Source organism: Lates calcarifer, linkage group LG5 (assembly GCF_001640805.2).
Source record: "Lates calcarifer isolate ASB-BC8 linkage group LG5, TLL_Latcal_v3, whole genome shotgun sequence".
Classification (NCBI taxonomy): Eukaryota; Metazoa; Chordata; class Actinopteri; family Centropomidae; genus Lates; species Lates calcarifer.
In genome coordinates, this window is record NC_066837.1 from 20,979,172 (window position 1) to 21,005,261 (window position 26,090).

Here is a 26,090-nt window from a genome sequence, read left to right on the forward strand (position 1 = left end):
TACAGTTTATTTTTAAATCTTTTATTATTTTTGTAAGTTTTCTAATTACATAAAAAGGAACAAAAACATTTAAAAAGCAGTTTTGAAACTAGGTACAACATATGAGGAGTTTAATCCCAAACAATATATCCATTGAGAAACTTAATTACAACTTGGCTTACTACTGAAGTAATGAGTCATTTCAGGACCCAAATAGGAAGAGTTAACCACTGAATCACTTCAAGTCACGAGGCTGTGTTGATTCTCAAAATGGATATCTGTTATGGAATTAAACCTTTCATATATTTAAATGACCTAAAAACAGGAAATTACACAGTACAGTAACAACCATTAAAAGGAACCACAACCTTTAAACATTTTAAGCCATGTGGCTGGTTATGACAGATACATGTTAGCATTGTTTCAGGAGTACAAAGAGTATACATTACAAACCTCAGAGCAAACATATAACCCATATCAGCTTAAGACCCAGCCATTTCCACTGGGCTTTAAGGTTTCAGATTAACAATCTTATCTAAGTCATATCAAAAGTTTGTACTATACACAAGATGATTTGTCTTCTGAAAAGGTCCTGAAGGTTTGCTACCTTTAAGAGCATCTCTGGCACTTCTCATTTCAAATGGCAAATTACCAAATCTCAGCTCAAAACTATTGTTAGAAAAAGTCATCATAGCAACACAAAAGGTAACAAGTGCTCTCCTCAGGACCTCTTTCAGACAAAAAGAGGGATTTTTTTTCCATGTCAAAGAACTGCACTTCTGTTATTTGCCAAACCCACACAGAGGCACTGCAACACAGGGAAATGTGACAAAACAAACGTCTCCTGGTCGCAGATTTTCACCAAAACCACATTCTCTCAAAACTGTGTTTAATCATAAAGAAATTATGTAAAACAGAAACAGTAAATATTCAGAACTTGAGGTGGGGGTTTCTCAGTGTTATCTGCACAACATATCCAATTAAATCCCCACCTTAAGAGAACTTCTTGAACAGAAGGACTGAACAAGGCTGGTGGATTGAGTGAGATATTTTTGTCCTGTTGTGGAAGGCTTTGAACTACGCAGTGCACTGTAGAGGTGGGGGGGGAGGAGGAGGAGGAGGAGGAGGAGGAGGGGATGATGAAGAGCTGAAGACTATTAACCATGGGTGGTGTCATCCTCCACAAAGTCTTTGGCCTGCTCTGCTGTGATCACATCAATGTGACTCACCTAAAACACACACATACACACACAGTTAATGACCAATCAATACCTCCATTTTAGCCGCTCTGACTAAGCAGTAATCATTCGTGTGATGAAACCTCCAAGGGGAAATATTTTTCTTTTCACTGAGGCAGCTCTATGGGGGGAAGTGTCAACAGAAAAGAGTGGACTGAAAGCAGAGTCAGTAACAGCCACAACTTGGGCTGAGAATTGTGGGCATTCACAGAAAACAGTGACCTCACTCTGAAGATGCTTGTTTCTTTGATAACATAACAGTGACAACAGAGCTGGGGGTGGGCAAAAATTCTGTTACATACGTATGGCATCAAGAAGTCTCCAGTTATCCTAAGAAAACTGAAACAGACTAAACTTCTCCCTCAGCTCTTAGTAAACTTTACAGAAGCAACATAGAGAGTATCACTCTACACAAGACGGCTGGCAAGATCAGGACCCAACCTCCCAGCGTCTAAGTCTGTTTGTCTTCTTGCCATTGGGACAAAGATATAGAGTCATCAAAGTGGAGAGGGAAACAGCTTCTCCCCAGAGCTGGAGCCTCCCTAATCAGCCTCTCCCACCCCTTTTCCCTATTGCTGCTGGTCTTACCAAACATAATTTTGTTGTGTGCCTACAATGACAAATAAAGTGTCTCGTGTCTTATGCTTCTTGAGGTTTTTTTTTTTTTTTTAAATTCAGGCTCAATTGGATATTTTCTGTTGCACATGCACTATTGAGATTATTATTATATTGCTTGTCGAATCCCATCCTCTTGTTACCATGGTGTACCATAATCTCATCAGGTGAGATGAAACTTGAACTTTGGCAGAAAACTCACCTTGTTTCTGAATTTCACACCGTAGAATTTGTCAGCAGATTCAAGCAGTTCAGGCCTGAAAGTGGTGGTGATGAATTGGGCGTGGCCCGCCAGCTCAACGATCATGTCTGAAGTAGACACAAAGAAACATTTAAAGATGAGTCATAATTTCTCACAAAAAATAGAAACCACAATTTTCTGTTACATTCATTGCTGAAAACATTTTTAAGATAAAAAATGTTTTAACCAATATAAGTCCACACCAAACCATAGCCATGAATTTCAAATCATCATCATTAATGTTTCTCTTATTGCCTCTTTACATATATTTATGCACTTTACCTGAGACAGCCTTTCTGTGCTGGGCGTCGAGGGCCTGGTCGATCTCATCAAACAGGTAGAAAGGAGCAGGGTCGCACTTTTGGATGGCAAATATCAGAGCCAGAGCCACCAGAGATTTCTGACCTCCAGACAGCTGCTGCATCTCCCTCATCTCTCCCTGCTTCCCTGTGAAGGACACCTACACAGGACACGAGGACAAAGATTAGACTGTCAAATTAAACCTGCAGCAGAAACAGAGAGAAGCTATATGTTATTTTTGGTAAAATGGCTTCATTCTATTAGATTCTCTGTTTTGGGAAAACAGATGATCCAACAGATGACCAAAATGCCTCTGTGCTGTTATGAAAGCTTGGATAATGCTGAAGATAAATTTAGAGTGAAGAGAATCGTGTATTGCTCATTACAACACCAACTTCACCTTGGTTCTGCTTTGTGGGGATGGATCAGCTATCCAAGTAAATGTTGCCAATACTCCAGAAATAATTTCCAGACAAAAACTCAAGGAAACTGTCATACACTAGGGGTACATGGTGCCTCAAAATAACTGTTTTTCAGCCATTGGTGAAGAAAAGAAAAAAAAAAAAAAGAAGCATGAGATCATTCTAATGCCATAGATCTGAATTACACAATGTGAATAACAGAAATACTAGAGATGCTCCAGAAAGTTTTTGATCAAGTACTTTTTAAATTTACATTAGACATTCTTCATCATTCTCTGATTTTAAAATATGTAATAATAAAACCATATTTTCTATTAAAACTGACAGTGAGCATCTGTTGTACAGGGCATGTCTATGCAGTCAAAAGGGATAAAATGACAAACTAAAAAAAGATTCTTACCCTGATGCCGACTCCAGTGAACTGGTCAACTGAAGGAACACTGCTCTGTGAGCCAGAGCCCCTCTCACTGTCTGCACCGCCCTCACCCTCATCCTGGGACTGGCTGCCCTCAGCATCACCCTTCTTCATCACCAGTGTAGCTTTGCCTCCTGGCACTAGCTTCTGGAAAACCTCGCTGAAGTTCTTAGACACCTGAGACAGAGAAAATGTGATGTGGTGAGGAACAAAGTAAATATAAGTTAGGTTAGAAAATGTGGCTCAAATGCAGATGGTTATGTTTCTGCAACATCTGGATCACTAAGAACATTACTTCTCTTTTACACTGATCTAATAGTTCCCAGTGTAACTCTGGGGGTCATATTTTAAGGTTCTCAAGCTAGGCCATACGCACCACTGTGATGAACATGAAATGTTCAATAAGGTGCCTTCAAATCTGGTACCAGTAACCGACAAACAAACCGTTGTGATACTGGAGCTACAACTACTGACAAGCTATCTTACCTACATCCTGCAAAACCAGGCTTATCTTGTTAAGCAGTGAGTCTCCAGCACCAACTAGCTCACTGATATCACAGACCCCAGCATGGACTAAGTGATGGATCCATCTGGACACTCTGAATAGAGCCTGTCATGCCACATACCTGTTTGAAGGTGAGCTGGATGGCCTCATATTTGCGCAGCTCCAGGACGTTCATGAGCTCCATGATGGATTTGTAGCCACGGTCCAGCTCATCCTGACGCTTGATTAGTTTTTCCTTCTGCTCAGAGAAGTTAACAAACTGGTCCAGAGCTTTTTTGTTGACATGACTGTACTTCTTCAGCTCTGTGTTGCATTGCTCCAGTTTTCTGAACAACTGTTGGAGGGGGGAAAAGAATTAAATCATTGTTAGATCTGGGTGGTCAGGCTTTCAGTCTGTTTTTATCTTTAGAATTGAACATGCTCGTTTTCATGACCCTTGTCTGTAATGAGGCTTTTTAGTACATTAATGATGATTTATTATTCATTTATTCCAAACTTATCCATATTAATAAAACTGTTTTGTATTTTTTACAGGCTGCTCTACATCTGTTCCCTTCTATTTTTCCTGGTATCATTATCATTGTTAACACATGGAGAGGCATTTAAATCCTTGAATTAATTGAATTACATTTATGCTGTTGTTACAACTGCATTGTAGGGCTGTCCCCTAAAAGTCAATGAGTCAATACATCAATCAAGAAGACTCTGAGTCAACTCACTGCATGTTTTTTTAACTGCCTCATAGTACATAAAACGCTGCAGGAGCAACAGTGTGGCAGTCTGTATACTTGACAAACTGAATCTTCTCTTAAAATGGCCAAACCACAAAACTAACTGTAATGGAGTAGAGGGCAGCACAACACTGGACTGCACAAGGCAGGGGAGATTGGGAAAATTTACCCTCAGCTGACAGAGACACTCTGCAGTGCTGTAGGATTTGGTAACTGAGCTATGACCAAGACAACAACGTTTCCTTTTTTTGACAGTGTGGAAATCTAATGTTCTCACATCCCACATGATGAACAAAGATATGCAGGAGTAGTGTGTGTGTGTAGCCATTTTCCAGCAAATGTTGCTCAAATTATTAGAGCTGAAACAACTGGTTGATCAACAGATGATTTATCGACAATGTATCAGTAAAGTAAATAAGCAGATTAAATCATCATTAAATATATGTTAGTTGCTGCCCTTTCAAGCTTTCAAGATCATTTTCAGAGATTTTTTTCTCACTGATGTGTTTAACCAAAATTCTGGCTACAAACTGAGTATCATTTTGACAGACACAAGTTTTGCAATGCTAAAAACTTGGCTGTATCCTGTGCAAATGAATGTGCTGATACCACTTGTTGACTTTGAAAAGGATATAGAACATTCAGATCCATTTCATTTCAGAACAAGTATTTAAAAATGCTTTGCCAGTTTCTATCCATATCTGAAGATGACATGACCTGATTAATTAACAACAAGCTTAGTCTGGCTCAAAAGTGACACGCACTCTCCAAACTCAAACTATAAATTCATCCATCTGAATCACTAATGACCAAGGGAACATGAACAAGAGCCCTTATTACTTGGTCCTATCATCCACTTCTGCAATCAATGGCACCATCTTGCCCCCAGGCAGTGTCCTGTGAAGAAAGATTAACTATGTGGAGTGTTTATGAGAAAGTGTGAGGCTATTTTCAGCATTGTCAAGGAGGAGAGACACACATGCACACAATGTACACACACAGACACTTATGAAAGATGCAGCCAAGTCCACTCAACTCACACAGTCTGTGCTCCCAGAGGCAGCTTGCTGAAAAAAAGACATGGAGCACTAACTAGTGTCTGAGTCACTGGTGAGTGGGTGGGATGTGATGGCCTTGGGCCTTATTCCTTAAAGAGTCCTGGGTCTATCTGTGTGTGTATGTGTGCACACTCATACATATGATTTGGGTAGTATGATAGGATGCAGAGAAAAATTGATCTTCACTAGTTGCGTTAACGTTATTGTTGGTGCTGCAGCTTTTTTGTCTTTCGTGTCAATGTGAAGTCAAACAGTTTATCTGAGGTCATGTTGCTATAGTAACAATAGGATTAAAAGGACTACAGTTTCATGACTGCAAAGTGGAAACCAGAACTGGCTCTCAAACATCAGTCACTATAATAATTTTCCTTCATAGCACTTAACACCTTAAAAGGACCCACAGGTGCACTAACTGTTTTTAAATATACAATTGCTCAAATGACGGCATAATGTAGACAAGGTTACCTCTGCAAGTCCCCTCAGCTTTGAAAAGCAGACTGCTGTTTTGGGAAAAAAAGCTCTGATAAACACAATGTACACTACCTGCCCAGCACTTAACAACAGACAGAAAAAAGTAGAGACTTGGAAGTAAACATACTGGAGCATTTAGCAACTGAAGAGTCATACATTCCTCTCAGGAGATCATGGACAGCAAACCAGAGCAAATAGAAAAGTGAATACTGGACCTAAAATCATCAGCCAGACAGAAACATGACTCAAAACGAATGCTAATGTTGCTCTGTGTCTGCACAATGTGTCCATAAGCAACTGGTTGTTTGCAAATTCACCAGATCTACTTTTTAAGTCAGTGATAACGTCAAAGTTGTGTTTATAGCTTGTTCGGCTGCCCTGCAGTGGCCCAAGATAAGAAAAAAAGAAGAATACTAAAATCATGTGTTACTGCCTTTAACATATTATATTCTGACTTGTTCAGGGGAAATAATTGAAGGTCATTTTAAAGACAATATCCACTGTGATGTATAAAATCCACATTAGACACCAACACTGTAACACTGCACCTTTGAACGATGCTGATGTTGGAAATGTATCATCATTAAGCCCTGTCTTTGTGTTTGTACCTGTTTGAGTGTGAGGGTCTGGTACTTCTCAAAGGCCTCTTGAGGCAGTGAGCCGAGCTCTCTGATCTTCTTCATGCACTCCTCTTTCTTCTTGAGCAGCATGCCCTGCCTGTTGGTCATTTTCTCCAGCTCCTTGGTGTCGTGGTTGATGGCGTCATTCTGCTCCTTCTCAATGTTTTTCCAACGCTCCATGCTCTTTATGTGGTCCTTGATCTCTGCCTCTGTCTTGTCAATCAGAGAATCCAGATCTGGGAAAGACATTGGAAAAGGCGATAAAGGCGATGCAGTTGAAGTGATGGGTTTCAGTTCAAATGAGGCTTTAGTGCATATAGTGGCCAAATCCCTGGTTCAGAAAATGATTTTAAAAAAATAGGATTCTCTAGTTTTAAAAGTTAGTGAAATTAACTTCTGTCTGCGAAGTCTGCAAAGGTTTTTCACAATTGGCTTTAAATCCCATCAGATTGTTCCCTGAGTTATAAATTTAAAAAATGACAGTCAAAGAGTTCAGAACAAAGAAATCAATTGAACAATATCAACTTAAGAATAAGGCCATGCTGTGAATATGTCTTTAATTAGTTAGCGACACTGATTATATATGAATCCATGAAATTTAATTCTATTCAGGAACAAGTACTTTCTGACAACTGCATTCTATCAACCTCATCTGACTCACAGCACCACTAGAACATTTATACAACTGCAGGACCAGGCTGTCTCTGGAAGAACATATTATACAAACTGTGAGTCAAACACAGCAATTCTCACCATCTGTTAGCAATATCAACCCAGTGACTGTGGTCTGCAGTTTCTCAATTTAGACAGAAGATAATACATTTGTAAAGATTGTCGATACCAGATTAAAACAATAGGCTTTCTTTTGTTGGCAGCTTGAAAAGATACTTAACAATATGACAATATCAGAAGGTAACAAGTTCTAAATTAAAAGGTTGCTAAAATTAATTATGCTATCATTTTGTCTGTCTCTATTCAGACACAGGTCTATTTTTTTCTTTTTCTGGCCTTTAAGTATTAGTGTAAATGTGTGTTTATGTGATGATCTGAATGAAATCAGAAATCTTGTCACAGATGATTCTAGTGCATGTTGCAGTGAGGGCCAATGCAAACTGATCTGAATCTGAAAGCTGAAAAACAACTAAAGAATACTGGAACACAAAGACCTTGCTCAAACGATGTTCTAATTGTAGCCACAAGTGGTAATCAGTTCTGCTCCCAGTCCAAGCGCTTAAGCAGCTTTCATGTACAGAAAACAAATCTATCAATTGCTTGACCAGACACATAGTACAAGAAGAGGCATTCGGGGCATAGAGTGCGAATGACACCAGGCACAAGTACCCCCGCTACAACTCAGTACACCATCAAAATCATTCTGAAGATGTTGTTTTAAGGTAAAATAGTTACATAATGTTGCTTTAACCAGACCCTAAAAATAAAAACAAACTCTGGACAGTTTGTTAAATGGGCAGGCTTTAGGTAATGTAATTGTGCTCACCCAAATTCAAGCTGCACTTAATTTGCCAAACAAACCACACTGAGCTCAGTGTTTAAATAAACATCTCCAAATATGTTTGGTGTCAACACACCCTCTGTTTCAGCTGTTTGTTGATTTCTTACTAATCCAACTTTATCTCCTAAACAATTAAGAAACATATTCACATTTAAGTAAGGCAATAGAAGTACTACTGGGAACTACCACCAACAAGGGTAAATGTTTATGGGTCCTGAGGGTAAAATGTATAATTCAACTGCTTTTCAACTTGACTGAATTTGAACAGTTCAACTTCAGGGTACTACCCCCTCCCGGTTGCATCTTGAGTACACTGCGTACCTTCTGATCGAGCCAAGGTCTCTTTGACACGTTTGTTGATGCCGTCCAGCTCAGATGTTGTGGCTGTGAGCACTGTGCCTCCCTCAGTCTCTCGCAGCTCATTTAGCTCCTGTGTCAATGCAAATTAGGCCACATCAAAAAAGGGTCATGCAAATTCAAATACCCCTCTTCTGACTTGCATGAATAAAAGCATTGAATCCAAGACTCTTCACTTACAAAGACCACAATTTCAACACATTACATTTAACTGAATCATCTAACAGATGCAAATAAAAACTTTGAACTTGCTGGTTATGCAAATAATGATGTATAATTTACTACTTTAAGATGCAAAAAAAACACAGTTTTACATAAATCTTATAATACATTATTATTCAGCATGCAGAGCCGTACTATGACATTTATGACATGATTTTAGAGAGGTTCAAGGAATAGTGTACCTGTTCCACTTGGTCAAGACGCTTCCGTAAGTTCTCGTTGAGATATGTTTCCACTCTGGTCATAATGCCCTCCAGCTTGATCCTCTCATTCAACAACTGTCTGTTGTCCTGTGGTTGGCAAAGGGATCAACGCACAAAACAAAGTTAGTCCTGTTAGGTTTTTGCAAACAAGCCAGTAGCAGAAATCCAGCAACTCTACATCTAAAAGCTCTTAACAGTTTTCTCTTTCTCTGTGTCGGAAGAAAGAAATCTCCTGCACAGAATGATGCAATCAGAATGCTTGAAATGTGAGGAATGTTTGCAATAATTTACCGAAAATCCAATTTTAATAATATCTGCCTTTGGCATCTTACTTGGACCGACCTTATGTGACAACAACATCCACTTAAAACTAGAACTAGAAAAAAAAAAACTTGCTAAAAATTGTGTACAAAATTGTGTAGTCTCTGATTAATATCCGAGGTTATCTCTGAGCTGCACATGAGGACACTCATCCTTATATGGCACAACAGCACCCTGTGTGTGCATTCACCTATTTCCAGGAAAACTGCATTTTAACAAAAACTCACAAATACAAAGCGCTATGTCTCAGGCGATGTAATTTGACAATCGCCAACACAGCAAAACCATACATGAAAAGCTCCATGTTGTGGGAGCGGAGTTGTTGCACAACAATAGCCTGAATGGCTGAGAGTTCATTGAGGCGAGAACTAAGAGCAGCTGGCAGCTAAAGAGAAAAAGGGAGCAATGCTGGAACACAGGAACATCCCACACACAGCTGCTGCCTGCTACTCTCACCTCAATCAGGTCATTTGAATACACAAGCAGGAGGCAGAGAGGGAGGGGAAACAGAAAAACAACAAAATTTGGGTAACAGGTGTATTCTCTGATGTACATATAGGCACATAAAAGGATGTGGATGCATGTACTATTTCAGCCTTTCAGTGCATTTCTAAAAGGTTTTTGAGCCACTGTATTGGGGGAACAAACAGAAAGGCCAGGTTCATCCCTTCAATCCATGCACAACATTATGGCTGAACAAAAATCAAACATGGTTGTTTATTGTTGCTCCATGCAACAAATTTTTCATTTTGATTGTCAATATTAGTTATCAATGCTTGTAATTTATCAATAAAGCAATAAAAATAATGTGATATCAACATTCATGACAAATGATGATGATGTCAGTTTCAAAACTAGTGTGGCAAGTGTGGAAAACTTTCATACAGTGAATGTTTCTTGGAAAATACTGCAATACCTGAAAAATGTTTTAACATGGTGGATAATCTTGTTCAAAAATAAACAGATGAATAATACAAACATTTAAAGTGTGCAAGCAGCACACAGGTAGCCTTTTTGTTGTTGGTTTTAAATTAATGGTGCCAACTTCACTGTGCAGTATCCACTACACTGGATCACCTTGAAACAAAACATTTTCTTTCTTTTTCCCCATTTTAACAGAAATCCATAATGGCTCCCTGTAACTGTCCGTTATTTCAAACTGTGACACAGATCTTGTGTCTTGGCAGTCGTTCTTCTGACCTGCTGGAGCTGACGGATCTCATCATTGAGGTCATCAACACGCCTCTGGTCCTCCAGGCTGAGTTGAGAGAGCAGATCTGTACCAAGTTCGGCCTTCAGTGACTCCCTGGTGGACTCCATGGCATGGAGACTGGCCTCCAGACTTTGGAGACTGCGTTGCTGAAGAGGAAGCAGACGTAGAAAAGACATCAGTGGATTGCACAGGTCGACTGTAAACTGGAAACAGGTTGAACCTGAATCTTACATCATGCAAAACAAGGAATTTTCAGTCAAGTCAGGTCTTAACAACCGTGACTCCTGGGCTTGTAAAGTTCAAAATATGACAACGTCAGCATGTAATCACCTTGGGCATGAATGTCTTCTCTGACTGCTGCCTCTTCTCCTTCAGCATCTTCATCTCTGACAGAATACTGTCTCTGGATGCCTTGAACTTCCTCTGTTGGGTTTCAATCTGCTGCATCTGGTTCATCAGTTGGTCGATCTCATTGTTGATGCGTGGAGGCAACCATTAAGGAAATACAATGCCAGGGCTGGATAAACATTTCAATCTCTCAGCAGCTGTTCAGTAAATACAATTTTCAAGTTGAGTTGACTAGTTAAACTTAATCTTTAATCTCACAGTTTTCCAATCTTGATGTGTCCAGCATCTACAGGGTACAGCTGACCATATTACCTCTGCCAAGCAGTGAGTGCACACTTAATTTACCTTACGCAAGATTTGCACTGCTGAAATTGCACATACTGTAATTCCCCTCAGAATAAAGTAGGCCAAAAAAAGAAATGTACACAGACTAACATAAACCAAAAGACAGTTTGCAGGCTTTCTAGTACTACCCAGAGTGTTTCAATGCGGTGACTGGGCTTCCACAGGAAGACTGTGTCGTCATTGACTTCCAGGCAGAGGATTAAGGAGGGCTGCACATATTCATTGTTAAGCTAATTTAACAGACAGGCTTATTGATCTTCCAGGACTGCAACACACCTCTGGTCCTTTGAGGTTTAACAGGACTCAATAAAACACAGAGGCCAATCAATCTGCTGTTTAAAAGGGCTACTGGAAGTCAGAGGACTGGCCTGCCTGTCCTCCCAGGGAAGATGGAAAAAACAGATGGTTTAAGACCATCTGATAATTTTCTTGAATGCAATCAGCTGACATGACTTAAAATAGAAGGGATAGGTGAGGTGCATCAGCATAATCTCATGCTTATTGACAGGGCAGAGGTGGAGAATGAACAACAAGAGGCTTTTAAATAATTGATCTGTTCGCTGACTCACCGCTGCAGGAGTGAAGGACGGGGCCATGTCATCAGCTCAGTCATCCATTTCCCCTGCCTACACATATACGTAATCGCCAGGTGCACACTGACCTGCAAACACTTCACTGGTTGTGAGTGAGAAACTACACACAATCACACAGGTGTGCAAACACACAGATAATCATACCTGGGCGGAAGTTACTATGTCCATAATCATGCCGTATGTGCAAACACAAATCCTCTCTGATCCGCCTGCTTTGCTCTCATGGGCTGTCCAGCAGTGAGTCATGGCTCTGACCGACACGACCTAACATACACTAATCTTTCTTGACCTGCTCAGACCCTCTCTTGCATCCGAGTCAGTCTCCTGCTGGCTATAACCCAAATGGATTTAATCTACATTAAATATACGGGCTCAGCTGAATGGCATCAACCTGTAATTGATGGGGGGCAGTACTCATGGGTCTAATAAGTTTATTCTGGAGTTAGTGATGGTGGAAATGTTCCTATGGTGGCATGTGAATAAAATATTTCAACAGAAGATGGGTGTGAAAATTGGCTTTTTTAGACTGATATTTTTGGTTTCAAACACACTTGGTAACAAAATATTGCCTAAGCATGACTATGTTTCTCATCTTTTGCTCTAAGGCTGTGTGCAGAATGCCAATATCACAAGTGTCTATAGTTTATCATACCTGCTGTTTTATTTTGGTTTACTCCAGACACCAGAAAGCTCATGCTTGCCTTGTACTGCTTGCTGTCCTTAAAATATATGTAAATATGCCATTAAAAAAAGGAATATGTCAACAGGAAATCTAATTTGTAAAAACTAGTTAATTAAAAGTAACACATCATTTAAAATTTCACAGAAATAGGTGATTCTATCCTGAAAAATGAATCATTTCCTGTAACTGTTAGAAGAGGATGAGAAAGTTTCTAACCAACTGCTTGCAATGTTTATAAAATTATCACAACAATATGTCAAAGGTGTTTAGCTACAATAAATCAGAATAATTTGTTTCCAAATACAGAAATATTTCCTCTAATGTCATGTACTCCTACCTGTATACCCCATGGGATGCACACTAACATAATAACTGTTTGGTATTCATAGGTCACTCAATCCCATTTTGCTATCAGCAATATATCTCAATGGGGAAAAATGTCTTTCTGATGAAGTGAAAGACAGATGTGATGGTGAAGCTTTAAAATAAACTGTATGACTCACTTTAAAATCACATTGTCTCAGACTCAGCCAAGAAAATAAGTAAAACTTTTCTGATCCAAAGGAGAATGTCCAGATATGTCATTGTCAGCAGTGCAAAGATATCTGCAGCAACTGGCCATAACACCACCTTTTAAAACACAAATCTCACAATGAAAGTTTATTTTCTTGTGCCCCAACTTCCTAATGGAGAGCACATACTATTTCTATTAATTTTTAGTAAAAAGGATATGTTCAATGTTCCTGCGCAGGTTCTCATTGAGCTTAGCTTCCAGTTCGCCCAACTCCTCCTCAGCCTTCCTCATGTCTTTCTGCAGCTCCAGGCGAGACTTTCTGGTGTCGTAGTAGCCTCCTGTCAGCGCCCCACGATGACTCACCTGGTCACCTAGGAGGTCACAACACAATGTACTGTATTAAAGAGATACGTACAAAGGCCACTCAGTACAACCATCAGGCAAGTCAAAGATCCTGCTTTAGTGTGTGGTCAGAAGATGCTGCCAAGCCTCTTGCCATCTACAAAGGAGTACGATTCAGACAGGGTGAACAGTTCAAACAATTACACGGCCAATACATTTTTCACAACTTGCATTTACACAGGCCCTCTGGAAAAGAGGTTTTACACAATAGAACTGAACATTACACAACAAATTCAAGTATTACTACTTAGTGCTTTTTCTGAGAAGAGATGCATACGTAAGATACCACAAATACTGCTGATGCATGTCAATGTAAAATAAAGAACTGACAACTCAAATGTAAATATCTTTTTGTACATATTCACATTTTGAAAATTTTTTTTGTGTGCATGAGAACTGCCACCTTCTTTTTATGTTCTTGTGGCAGTGATGTATACTGTAACATGGCTGGCTTACCCTCCAGAGTTATGCAGTCCATGGTGAAAGCTCTGGCCAGCTGTGTGGAAACCTCCATGCTGCGACAAATCAGGGTCTTCCCAAAGACATGCTTGAAAGCCTTGTCAAAGTTGGGGCTGTAGCGCAGTTTGCTGATCATGGGGATGGCGTCCTACAGAGACAAAAACACACTGGTATGAACAGAGGGGTAAATACTAGATGTAGCATCACTGAACAAAAACTGCCTGTAGTATGGTTAACAGTAGAATATATGTTTGGTGTGACTGGGAAAACTGAGGAAGCGGATTGTGGCACAAATGATTAACAGTTAGTGCATGGTTGTTATACATCATGGTAGCAAAATATAGTATGTTTTGAAATACAAGAATAGTTTATTTTACATCAATATGTCCAGAGTTAATTGATCTCATTTGCCATCTGGGCCTAAATTCACTACCCACACAGCACCAGATCAGACCGGACTGCACACTACATACATACAAATACATACATACATACACACACACACACACTGTACACCATGCACCTTAAATATGGCATTCTGTTTGCACTGGACTTGAAGTTTCTTCACTGTGTTTTTTATTAGCAGTGTTTTTATTCCCAATCTTTATTGCATTCCTTTAACGCTTTCTTCTTCTTAAGTCTGTTAATGCTGCTGGAACTGTGAATTTCCCGTGTGGATTAATAAAGTATCTATCTATCTATCTATCAATCAGATGCAATTCATGCATGTCCTTTACGTTGGTCTCCGGATAGGCGGTGTCCCTGACATCCAGCTTGCTCAAGGGCAGGAATGTGACTTCTCCGGGCAGGTTCATTTTGTTGAACTCCATCAATATTTTGGTACTGACTTCATCAGTCTCCACAATGTGGTAGAACAATCTGGGAAATATGGACGCAGGTAGACGGACAAAGAGAAACAACAAGTAAAAAAAGAGAAGAATAAAGACATATAAATGGATGGGTTTGCCACACTGTCACTTTAACTACAAACTAAGGCTTTGTCATTGTAAACAACTGACAATTATCTGTATATAGTGAAATACACAAAATATTAAAATATCTGCTCCAATAAAGAGCGGTGAGCGATGATTTTTTTTTCCTGCTAGAAAAATCAAATGTGATACAGATGAAATAATTACAATCCCCAAGGCATATGGTATACTGATTGTGCAGAGAAAGAACAACTTAACAACTTAAAATTTCAAGCACTGAATATTTTAATCAGCCTTTTGCCTGCCAATGCAACACTAAGCAACATCCTACTCCTCATGTCCAGAGGACACATTTGTAATAGCATACAAGAAGTGGATCCACTGCTGTTGTAAAATCAGGCTACATGTGTTTTGTTGCAAAGCTTTTCATACCTACTACACATATCTGGCAGTGATATTTTTACTGAAAACAACACCAGAAGCTAGGAGTGAAAATGTAATAAAGCAGTTCTCACCTGGTACCAGCAGTCACCTCCACACAGGTATAAAAAGCAGGTTCGCATTCAAAGTTATTCATGACGATGCCATGGTAGCCATTGATGACATGCTGGTTGATGCCTTTCCGACGGAAATGCTCAAGGACTTTGTTGATACTGTCAATGCCATTCAGAATGGCCTGGAGGACCACAAGAGAAAGAAGAGGAATAATAATATATAAAATATGTATGTTAATGTTTTTTTTTTTTAATCCAACAAAACGTAGCTTCACTGAAATACTCACACTATGCAGGCATAACATACATTAAAACATACCAAGTCCTTGTTATAATGTTTGCATAACTCATTTTTTTTTTTTTTTTTTTAAATCACAAAAGCAGCCGTGATCTTTTATTATAAGTAGAACATTGGATTTCTACACAGAGGAACTGGTGAATCTCGCAAAGCTACATGTTGAAGAAGATCCGAAGGGAAAATGTGTTTTTACGTGCTGCCTCCATATTAAAAAGGTAGCTCATATCCATCAAAGGCTAAGTAACAGGATGAATAACCCAAGACCATTGAAAGAAAAATAAATGCAGAACATTTGTCAGTGAAGCCACAAACAGCTTCCTTTCATGTCAGACATTATTCAGAAGTGATATTTGATTGATCTGCCCAGAAGAAACGACTGGCAGTTACTGGATGAGGCAGAGAGGAGTGAGTCATATGTAAATTTAGCTGGCTATGATAAGGTGCCAGTAGCGAGGCAGATGAATGATTCCATTTGATACACCTATCCTGACAACTGGCTGAGTCACAAAGTGAGTCCTTCGCAGTATTTAGGTGGGCTCATTCAGAGAGTGAGGAACTTTTCACTTGGAATTTGATTTATCCTCACTTGCCCATTTCCTCTATCACGGTACTGCAGTGCTTAAGCGCATGTGTGAAGGTTTAGTGGTTGTGTAGCATGGCAGCTCTACCTTTGGCTTATAAGTGTCATCATCAGAAAACGGGAGGGAGGATCTGTATGTGTGCTTGCACGTAAAATGATTAGTGTTGTACCATAAAACTGTCATTAATTTCAATCCTGTGAAAAGTAATTTCCTTTTCTGTGCTCACACACTCACAGTCACAGTCACACACACAAACACAGATATCTTTCACTTGTGTCCAGACGGAAGCATTAGGTATCCTGTAGCTGAGTTATGCAAGGTAGTAATTACGCAGTCATGCACAGAGACACAAACCTTGCCGGTGGCCGCTCGTAGGAGCTGCTGTTTCTTTTCCAGGTCCTCTCGTTTGGCTGCCAGGGCCTGCTGCTCTGCGTTCTCCTCACGCCACAGGTAGCTGGACAGACACAGACAGTCACACACTGTTACACTTATGTCACCAGAAACACCAAAGCCCCACTGTAGCCATGATACTCACAGAACAGGAGTCAGGCAGTAAGGAAAAACACACAAAAAACTAAGACGCTGTGATGAAATGACTGTATTCTTTAGGAATTGTTTTTTATGTAGACAAAACACAAAACAGAAATATATAGATATAAAGAGAGAACTCTTTTAATTTGGGAAGCAATTCCTTTTTTAATTGAGAAGAATTATACTGTAACTAGAGATGTAACTTTTCTATTCTCTATCAAATTTTTGCAGATTCATCATAACGTGTGTGTTTGTGTGAGCATCCTTATCGCCAGCATAATATACAGGGCAAAACACTGATATGCACAAGTATTCATTTGATTTTCACACCATTTAAATTACTTTGACACAATTGAGACGTTATCTGTCAAACTCAGCGGAAATTCTCTAAAAGGTTTGTGTACCAGACTGTGGTTGTCCTCTTACAGTCTGGTGCCAATATGTGCATTGAGACAGTTGCCTGCTGTAAACATTACTTACATTAAGTGCATTAGGAGGTGATCTTTTAATGCCCAGTAGCCACAGGACAAATGATTACAACAAGCAAAAACAGTCTCAATGTACATATGAGTATGTGAGTATTAGTATGACACATTTTAAAAATTGGGAACTTATCATTTAAGTCTTGTTGAATAATCAAATTTAAATAATTAAAACTATTAAACTGCCAAAACAGTCTCCCTCTTGTTTCCATTAAATTAATTTTTAATTTGTTCATATTTTTAGATCATACACCACTAAGCTTGCAGCTGTGCCATCTGCATGTTGTGCTCCTTCTAATAAAAGCTGTCATTATGTTGCTTTTCACCCACTAGACTAAAACAATGAATCATAGTGAACTAGAGGGTGTATGAAGGATTCAGTGTCAGGCAAACATGTTCATGAATTTTCTTTTTATTTAGATACAACAATTGTCTGTTATTCAACTGAATGAAATTCAGTTCTAAAAAAGGACCATGCATACTTTTTCTACTTGAAACTAATAACATGTATTTTAACCTGAGTGTTTTTTTCTTTTCAATTAATAGTGACTGGAAATGCTCAATTTTGCTGTGTTTCAAGAAGAAGGGAGGCATCTGCCTTGACTATATTTTCACTATTAACCCACTACACAATTCATCCACCCGAGAAGACCTTTTACAAGCAAGAACTGTCTGGCAACAGTGGCCCAAGGCATCATCCTCTGTGTTATATAAATAAACCTCATTGTTTAAGAGGACAGAGTAGGCCTGTGACATTCACAGCAGACAATACTCTGCGAACCGGAAGCAGCATATTGACTTAAAGTGAAGGCTGAATATTCAACCTTTCAGCATAATGCAACATACAGGCATGACTCATCTAAAGATTCATCTAAATCATGTGCCACTACACTTAATGTAATTATAGAATAAAAATAAAAAGCATGAGCACAAGCTGGGGATGAACTTTCAATTAAATTGAAAGATGTGAGGTCAAAGAGAAGGCTAGAGGGAAAGACAAGGCTCTTACTTTCTTTCGCTCTGCAGCTCATCTTTCCTGTTCTTCACTTCATAATATTTTTTGTCCAGCTCCTCAACACGAGTCTTGACCTCATTTAGATCCTGATCGAGTTTCTGAAGAGAAAATTTGAAAGTGGGTCAGGAGGTTAGATTAAAACTACAGAAACCATGAAAAAAATGACAAACACATCACAGAAGTCCATTTAAAATAATGCAATATCAGATTTTACTATCAATCCTCAGGCTATAGACACAAGATTAAAAACCACAACAACAACCTGAGGTAATTTTAAGGAAGAACTGAATAGAATAGCATTTCTTCCCAGTAGCAATAATGGTAGTAGACATGTTCTCATAAATCTAGCAGTAACTGCAGTCCACAGTAATTTACACCACAACTACAAAAATACCATTACCACCTGAAATGATAACTCCCTCCAAAACTGATCCTGAAAATGGGTGTGAAAACCAAACGCCCCACTAAATTACAAATCCTTTTCATGAAAAAACAAAAAAGTATTTGAACAGTTTGAGTTGTCTTACATTGTACTGCTCGAGGTTCTTCTCCTTATTTGTCTCTGTGTCCTCCAGGTCTTTGTGGATGGCTGCGATCTGCCTCTTTTTATCGTTGATGGCCTGGTCCAGAGACTTCAGCTCCTTCTTAATCCACTTGTCCCTCTCCTCCTTGGAGGTGAACTGACTGCCACGGCCCTGCTTGGCATACAGGTCAGTCCTCTCCTGAGTAGCCTGGGCCAGTCTGGAAGGAGATGAGAGTTACACATAAGCAGCAGAATTTTGAAAGTAAGTACGGGTATGATTTATTTAGGTCTTCCAAAGGAATATTATGATAGAACTGAATACAAAGTTATCTTACAATCACCTTCCTGCAACTGAGAACTCCAAATATTTGTAGCACACCTGCACTAGACTGCTTTGTAGGAGAATCTACAAATATGTCATGTGCATCAACCTCTTGATCTCTCCCACTCAATAAAATGTGATGACTGACTCACAGAGTTATGTCTGATCACCAGCTGCCCAAGAGACCATAGCTGAGAATGAGTCATCCCTTACCTGGAGATACCCCGCTCCTCTTTTTCCTTCACCATGTTGAATTTGGGCTCTGTCTCCTGCAGCTCTTTTTGCTTTTCCTCGATTTTCTCCAGCAGCTTCTGTCGCTCCTTAAGCAGGCGTTTCTGGAAAAGCAAGAACATTATATCTTAAAACAAATCTTCAAAACGGATAACTTCAGAGGTGAGAAAGGGAAGAAAAGCAAATATGAAATGATGAAATGAAATGAATAAACTGTTGACAGTGGAAGGATGATCAAACAAAGTAGTTTATGTTAAAACAGAAGATACAGAGAAGGGCACAGGCTTAAGACATTTAAACAAAATGACTAAGATGTAAGTACTCCTTATCACCTCAGCCATACCCCCACATTAATTCCTAATGCTCCAATTTCAAATGATTTCTGCACAATCTGTGTTTTCATTTCTACAAATAATCTCATGATAAAATTAATGGAAAGAGTTAAATCCAATTCTCATCTGTCATATTCCAAAAATGTAGTACTCCTCACTTTTATCAAACAACAGCTAACCACATATTCTATATTAAAGTGTATTTTATGGTGTAGTGTGTGCACAGTGTAGAATATAAGTAGTTCCTCCCACAGGTATGAAAACCTCTACTTCTCCCCTGCGTGTCAAAGCCTCCTCAACCTGATAAAACCGGGAGCATCAGCAGCTAGTGACGCAGTTCTGCTATCCATGCTTTTCATTTTGCTCCAACAACTTTGGGCTGATGCCATGCCAGCCATAGCCAGATGGGCTTAATCCAACCACCAGCCAGCATGCTGCCTGGGATCCATCATGGTTCACACACCGAGTGAGCCAATAGAGCCAATGTGTATGATTATCATCTTCAGACTCACACGTGCACACAAACACACACTGAACATAAGGCCATACGGACAGTGATCTGTGCCAGCTCTGTACACAAAACTTTGTGCCAGGAATGATGTATAGTGGAGCTGATGGCAACGAGTCTGATATGCAGGCTGGTGCTTCCTCTGTTTTGATTCTCAACTCATCCCAGTATTGGACCAGCAAATGTTCTGTTGAAAGAATTAGCACTGCAACTGTCAATTCTATACATTTGGACAAACTTCTTGTTTTCCCTTGAGGGAAATGAGACTAAAACAGTTAACTGTTTGGATCACTACTTTTTGATTTGATAATACATTTCAGAAGATGATAATCAACAGAAAATTAATCCGTGATAATTTTGTGATATTAGTAAAAATAAAGATCTGCTTTTTACAGTTTTCAAAAACAGTCAAGATTTTCTTGTCATTTTCTGATTCATATTATTGTAAACTGAATACTACAGAATGTTTTTACTGTTAGTCAGAGTAAATAAACTATTTTACAATATCACTTTGGGCTCTGGTAATCCCACTTCTCTTTTAATACATTTTAAAGTCTGCATAATCAATTGTGCAAGTGAAGCAACTGTGAATACACCATCCCTCTCTACATACAGTGATGATGCAGGGGAAGGGGGATGGAGAGAGTTGTTGGTGCAGCATCACGTGTGCAGAGTGACGCAGATGGGAGGCTTCCGTACCCTCTGTTCGCTGTTGCCTGCCAGCTCATCCTGCAGGTCCTTGGCCTTCAACTCAAGCTTGGTCCTCTGCTTGATCTGCTCCTGGCGCTCTGCCGACAGCTGCTCTCTCTCCTCCTTCATAGCAGAGATCTTGGATTTCAGCTCCCGCACTACACGCTCTGTCTCCTACAAAAAAAAGGAGCCAATATAAAGAAACACGCTGTGAGATTTAATTCAAAGAAGTGTGACTGACACTCACACTGACTGTCAGGAGAGCTGGATACACTGGCCCTCTAAAAATAAGTCCAAATTCATTCATTTATTCTCAATTTTATGCACATTCCTTAAACGCGAGGACTGAGATATCCTGCTCACTACAAACTAACAAAGACCATGACGACATTAGACATAAAACTGATATTCAAAATATATATTTTTTGCATGTTATTCATGTCTGCGGTTTTTAGCTGAGAGGGGTGACTGAAAATTCTGTTATCATTTCTAGTCTCTCCACAAAATCACATCCCAACAATACTGACAGAGACTATGAACTTTGTTACTATGATGAAGGCTAATTTTAACAAAAATAAATCATAGTATGATAAAGTAATGATAATGTTCTAAAATTATGCAATCTGCCAACGGTAGCTTTGCTGGCAGGGGAGGCATGCCCTAGTCCTCTCATTCGGTATTTCTATCTAACTATGTATTTAACAACCACCCCACAAGATGGATAATGCTGTGATGATTTGCAGTGGAATTCTTTACCTCTACTTTGTCTCTGGCATCTTGCTGAGCATCACGCAGCTGCCTGGATTTGTCTCCACAGGTCTCTCTCTTGCTGGACAACTGAAAAAAAAAAAAAAAAAAACACACAAAATACTAAACTAATTTTCAGTGCAGAGGCCACTGTGACTAGTTGATTCTTAATTAATTAATTCATAAATAGATAAATAAATAGATAAATCAATGCATTTTATTCATTCTACCAATTAATGTCCAAATGACTGCTTGACATTTGACATCAAAAATGTTGGTGAAGTGGACAAACAACAACCAAATCAATATCCAGTCAAACAGCAGTCTATGTTATACTGAAACATTCTAAATGACTGCTAATGGTGACTTCCTATCTTAGCAGCAAAGCAGATGGCAATCACAAAGTCTATCACGTTCTGTGTATATCTTTATTTTTTCCTTGATTCATTACCTCGTCTAGTTTGGCGCGGGTTTCGTTCAGCTCCTGGTTGTAGATGGTGTACTCCAGCGCTCTTCTCATCTTGTCCCACTTCTGGTACTGAGCCAGCTCCTCCTTCTCATCCTCCAGGGTGTGCAGACGCTCCTCAATGTACTTCAGCAGCTCATTGATCTTCTCTCGTTTCCCCTCTGGGAAACACACCCACCAGGTTGTTTTTAAAAATGCAAACCACTACTAAGTGCAAACTTAATTTTCTGGAACTGGCATAATTTGACACTAGACACACCAGTGATAATTGTTTGGTGAATGCTGTTAACTGCTACAGGAACTGTATGTTGGTCATCATCATGCACATATTCATTAAACAATAATACAAGGAATGCTGTCATATTTCCAACTTTTAAAACACCACTTTTTTGTCAATATATGGACTGTTTGCAGTGTGCTTAGCGTGTCTGAAGCTAATACTTTGATGACCAAATACCCCAAACACAAATGACAGCATGAAAACAAACTGTTTTGGGGAGAAGTAAAAAAAATATATATCACTATTCTAATCACTAGTCTAAGAAACAGTAATGTTAAGAAGCTGTTACCTGTCTCCTTCATGAGAGAAATACTCTCCTCCTTGCGCTCATCATACACCCGTGTCCCTGCCACCTCTCGCAGCAGTTTCAGGCGCTGGGAGTCAGGTGCTGTGGCCATTTGGTTGATCTGAAGGAAACACAGAAATAGTGCATAAGGATGAATACCCTGCTGTCTGGTGCACCGCTAAGATTTTCCTGCCAGAAAAAATAAACACCACGTGTGAAATTTTGATTTTACAAATGAACAACAAACTTTCAGTCTGCCAATACTGCAGGCTATTATTTTCACTTTTTTTTATATAGTCCTACTTGCATACTGTACTGTATTACACGGCACTGAAAAACACAGTTTTGTGTGTTGTGTGAGTTTACCACCCACTCCTTTCTCACCTTTCCCTGCTTGACGATGTAGTAAGGGTTACTGCGGGAGAAGCCAGCACTCTCCAGAAGGTTCATGACATCATTCTTACTGCAACAATAACAGACACAATCAAACAAGTGATTGCATGGAATCACAGAGTTGTCATTTCCTGTGATTACAGGGACACAGACAGTCACTTCACAGTAATACTTACGTCACCATCTTCTTGTCTAAGAAGTACTGGTCCTTCTTGGCGCCAATGACGCGGCGAAGGGAGACTTCCTCTTTGTCAATCTGAAGGAAGAAATATTTATCACTGGTCAAGAGAAGGATCACACACAGCAGCAGAATTGGCTAATGGTGTCACAGTATTACCAGACTGCATGATTACGGTTTCATTCCAGGTTGAAAACAAGCTTTGGATTTCTAGCATAGTTCTAACACCCTGTCTTTATCACCAAAATAATAAGCACAGTGAGTACCGCAGTATGTATTACAAGATTTGTACCTACAATCAATGCTTCAATGGGAGGTGGTTCAACATGAACTGAACAAGTTCATATAGTAAAAATATACCATTTCCACTCGTAGCTTGGACTAAGAACATTGACCCAAGTTGTTTTGTGGCGGGAGATGTCAGTATTTGGTACTTTGCCACATGTATTGATTGTATTGTTGTCCATTTGTAAGTACTGGTACAAACACAGGTGTAAAAGCGGCTAGGTTGCCCATCTTAAAAACAAAATTCTCCTTTGACTAATTTGGTAGATAAATACTTTTTTACTCTGTGGTTAATTAGCACAAGCGCTGCACATAAAAGTGCTAATTCCACTATCAACAGCAAAAACTTGGGAATCCAATTGAATGCTCATTTACGCTTATACTGGCCAATCCAGATGGCTGCCAAATATATCCATACACCTCTAACTTCAGCTTGTAATGGCTTCAGCAATCAAAACAAACAAGCATTTATGACACATACACAGAGAAGATGGGATGTCATTTGAGAGGCTTACTGAAAGGTCTGAAAAGTATCAAGTTGGAAAGAATCAATCAATGTGACAGTAACAGGATCAATATGAAATGTCTGCCATTCCTACCGGCAGCCGGTTGTCAGAGTTGTCAAATATAATCTCCACAAAAGCTGAAATGACACGAGGACCAGTTCCTTCCTACAGTGAAAGGAGAAGAAAACACAATGATGACATGTTTATATTAATAGTCACACAGATAATCCTATTACGACTTTATAATCTACCAGTTATTAGGAAGTTACACAAGCTTGTTAAAATAAGCATGTCAAGGAACGTCTATGCAACCACCATCTGCAGTGTGCTTACTATTTAGATGGCACTTACATGGAGCAGGGCCAGGCGCTGTTCAGGTCGCAGGTGGCTGAACTCATCACTGAGCACAAACTGAATGGCTATGAAAACAGAGATGAGCCACAGTTTTAGACAACAAACAAAAAATACATAAAACGTTACAGTGTTTGCCTGCTGTTGAGTAAATTGAGACTCACATACCGTAGAAAAAGTTACTTTTTCCTGACCCATTCCTTCCGACTGTAAGAGAAAAACATACATGACACGGTCACAGCCATTCACAGGAGACAAGTCTTAAGCAACCAATTGTGGTGGCGACTCACTCATAGAAGTCCCCCACATACACATATTTAAAAAATACAGTACTTGGAAGTGAGCGCATACTCACCGATAACATTGTGCTTTGGACTAAACGGGTCAACCACAGTTTGGTCCCTGTAACTTCGGAACCCCTGGATGATGACCTGCACAAGGACCCAGAAACCACCATGAGCACTAAGTTTGTGACATTCTTCTGTTTAGATAGCGTTAACGTAATGAAGCTAAGCTAAACAAAACCGAGTCAAAGGACCTCAGTAGCAAGCCCAACCGTCCCTGAATGCAGCAATATCACTACCTCTACCTACCTCTCTACCTCCGATATATTCTACATGTGTAACTTGTGTGCTAACCTCAGCAACAGATGTATTATGAGCGGGGCACGGTCTCAGGGCCTTGACTGACGACCGCTGTGTGAGCTAGTTTTCATTCAGGACGTTAACCGGTGTGCATGCTTGCTAACAAGATTAACCACGAGTTAGATGGCCACAATGCCACCAAAGCTCATATATACACATGATGAAAGCAAATATAATATGGTCTAGTGCAACATTAATGGAGAGAGGAGATATCTGCTAACATAACGTTAGCCCTTTAGCGTTAGCTTAGCATCTTCAGAAGTGGGACGGGCAATTCGAGATTAATCGGGGTAGCGCTAGCTAGTATTAGCAAAATAGCTATTTCATTTTTATCTGTTTTTGGTGTGAGTTTGCTTAGCTCTGCAATCCCATTACCGTTAGACTATGTGCAAAACCTCGTCATCCTGAGCACAATCATTCAGTGGAATAACGTTAAGCTAGGATAATAAACGTTAGGCCACTGACAGTCGGCAATACGCACACGTCCGGTGTCGTTAGCTTACCTGTTTGATATACATGGCTGTCTGTGCGGGGCGTCTCCTCAGCTGAATTTGGATCTAAACTCCCCTCTCCGCTATACTGGAGAAGCCGGGAATTTAATAACCCAAAACTCAACAAAATATTACAAACTCTTGCATTCAAAATTGGTGACACAGTGTGGCAAAAGAGAATAACATGGAAAATGGCGGCGGGGGCGGGATAAAGTGGATCATACCATTATCTGAAAACAAGGTTTTAATGATGAATAAATACTAAATAATTTGTGGTAGTAGTATAATTTAGGCGACATTTGACAATGGGAAATACTGCTCTTATTAATATAGTATTTAGAATTTTTTGGTCGCTGCTAGTTTCTACATAAACAACACGTTTGTAGCGTTTGTTATTGATAACCCCCCTATTTGTAGAGTTGGTACAGCCTAGCTGTCTGTAGTCTAGGCGCCAAAGACAGAAAATACTAGGAGTGCTAACTGAAGTAATACATCCATGAACTGAAGTCAAGTCGAGACTGAACTTGTCAGTCGACGAAAGCTGTTGTTAATTGGTAATTACCAATTAATATTGTTCACCATATCTGTCGAAAACACAATGTTATTCTCTTTTCAGTTGGTGTTTTATAACCTGTGGTTTGGATTTTCAATATGTAATGCAACATACAAGTTTTCATGCTATAGTTTGCATAGATTTCACTCAGAAACTAACTTGACAAAGAACCTGGGCACATACAGTCTGACTTTGACTATGAGT

The 26,090-nt window shown here is 39.5% G+C and overlaps 1 protein-coding gene across 1 annotated transcript; it reads right to left on the reverse strand.

Annotated features, from left to right (window-relative positions):
* Positions 1-25,517, reverse strand: smc3 (structural maintenance of chromosomes 3). Its single transcript, XM_018679727.2, has 29 exons — positions 25,346-25,517; positions 24,554-24,629; positions 24,367-24,405; positions 24,199-24,266; positions 23,941-24,012; positions 23,055-23,134; positions 22,870-22,948; positions 22,489-22,606; positions 21,905-22,080; positions 21,463-21,543; positions 20,716-20,880; positions 19,159-19,280; positions 18,628-18,841; positions 18,095-18,198; positions 16,427-16,526; positions 15,215-15,375; positions 14,505-14,646; positions 13,765-13,915; positions 13,125-13,277; positions 10,755-10,906; positions 10,412-10,570; positions 8,870-8,977; positions 8,430-8,538; positions 6,584-6,831; positions 3,837-4,049; positions 3,196-3,387; positions 2,356-2,533; positions 2,035-2,141; positions 1-1,208 (listed from the first exon to the last, which is right to left on the reverse strand). The coding sequence occupies exons 1-29, from the start codon at positions 25,358-25,360 to the stop codon at positions 1,137-1,139; spliced, it is 3,654 nt and encodes a 1,217-aa protein (XP_018535243.1). The 5' UTR covers positions 25,361-25,517; the 3' UTR covers positions 1-1,136.
* Positions 25,518-26,090: the final 573 nt, after the last annotated feature.

Excerpts from the sequence above, each read along its gene's own strand:
- smc3 (XM_018679727.2), bottom strand. Across the intron at positions 22,607-22,869 it reads ACATCGTCAAGCAGGGAAAG|ATCAACCAAATGGCCACAGC; the intron begins GTGAGAAAGGAG and ends TGTTTCCTTCAG. Across the intron at positions 8,539-8,869 it reads GTCTTGACCAAGTGGAACAG|GAGCTAAATGAGCTGCGAGA; the intron begins GTACACTATTCC and ends GCATTGACACAG.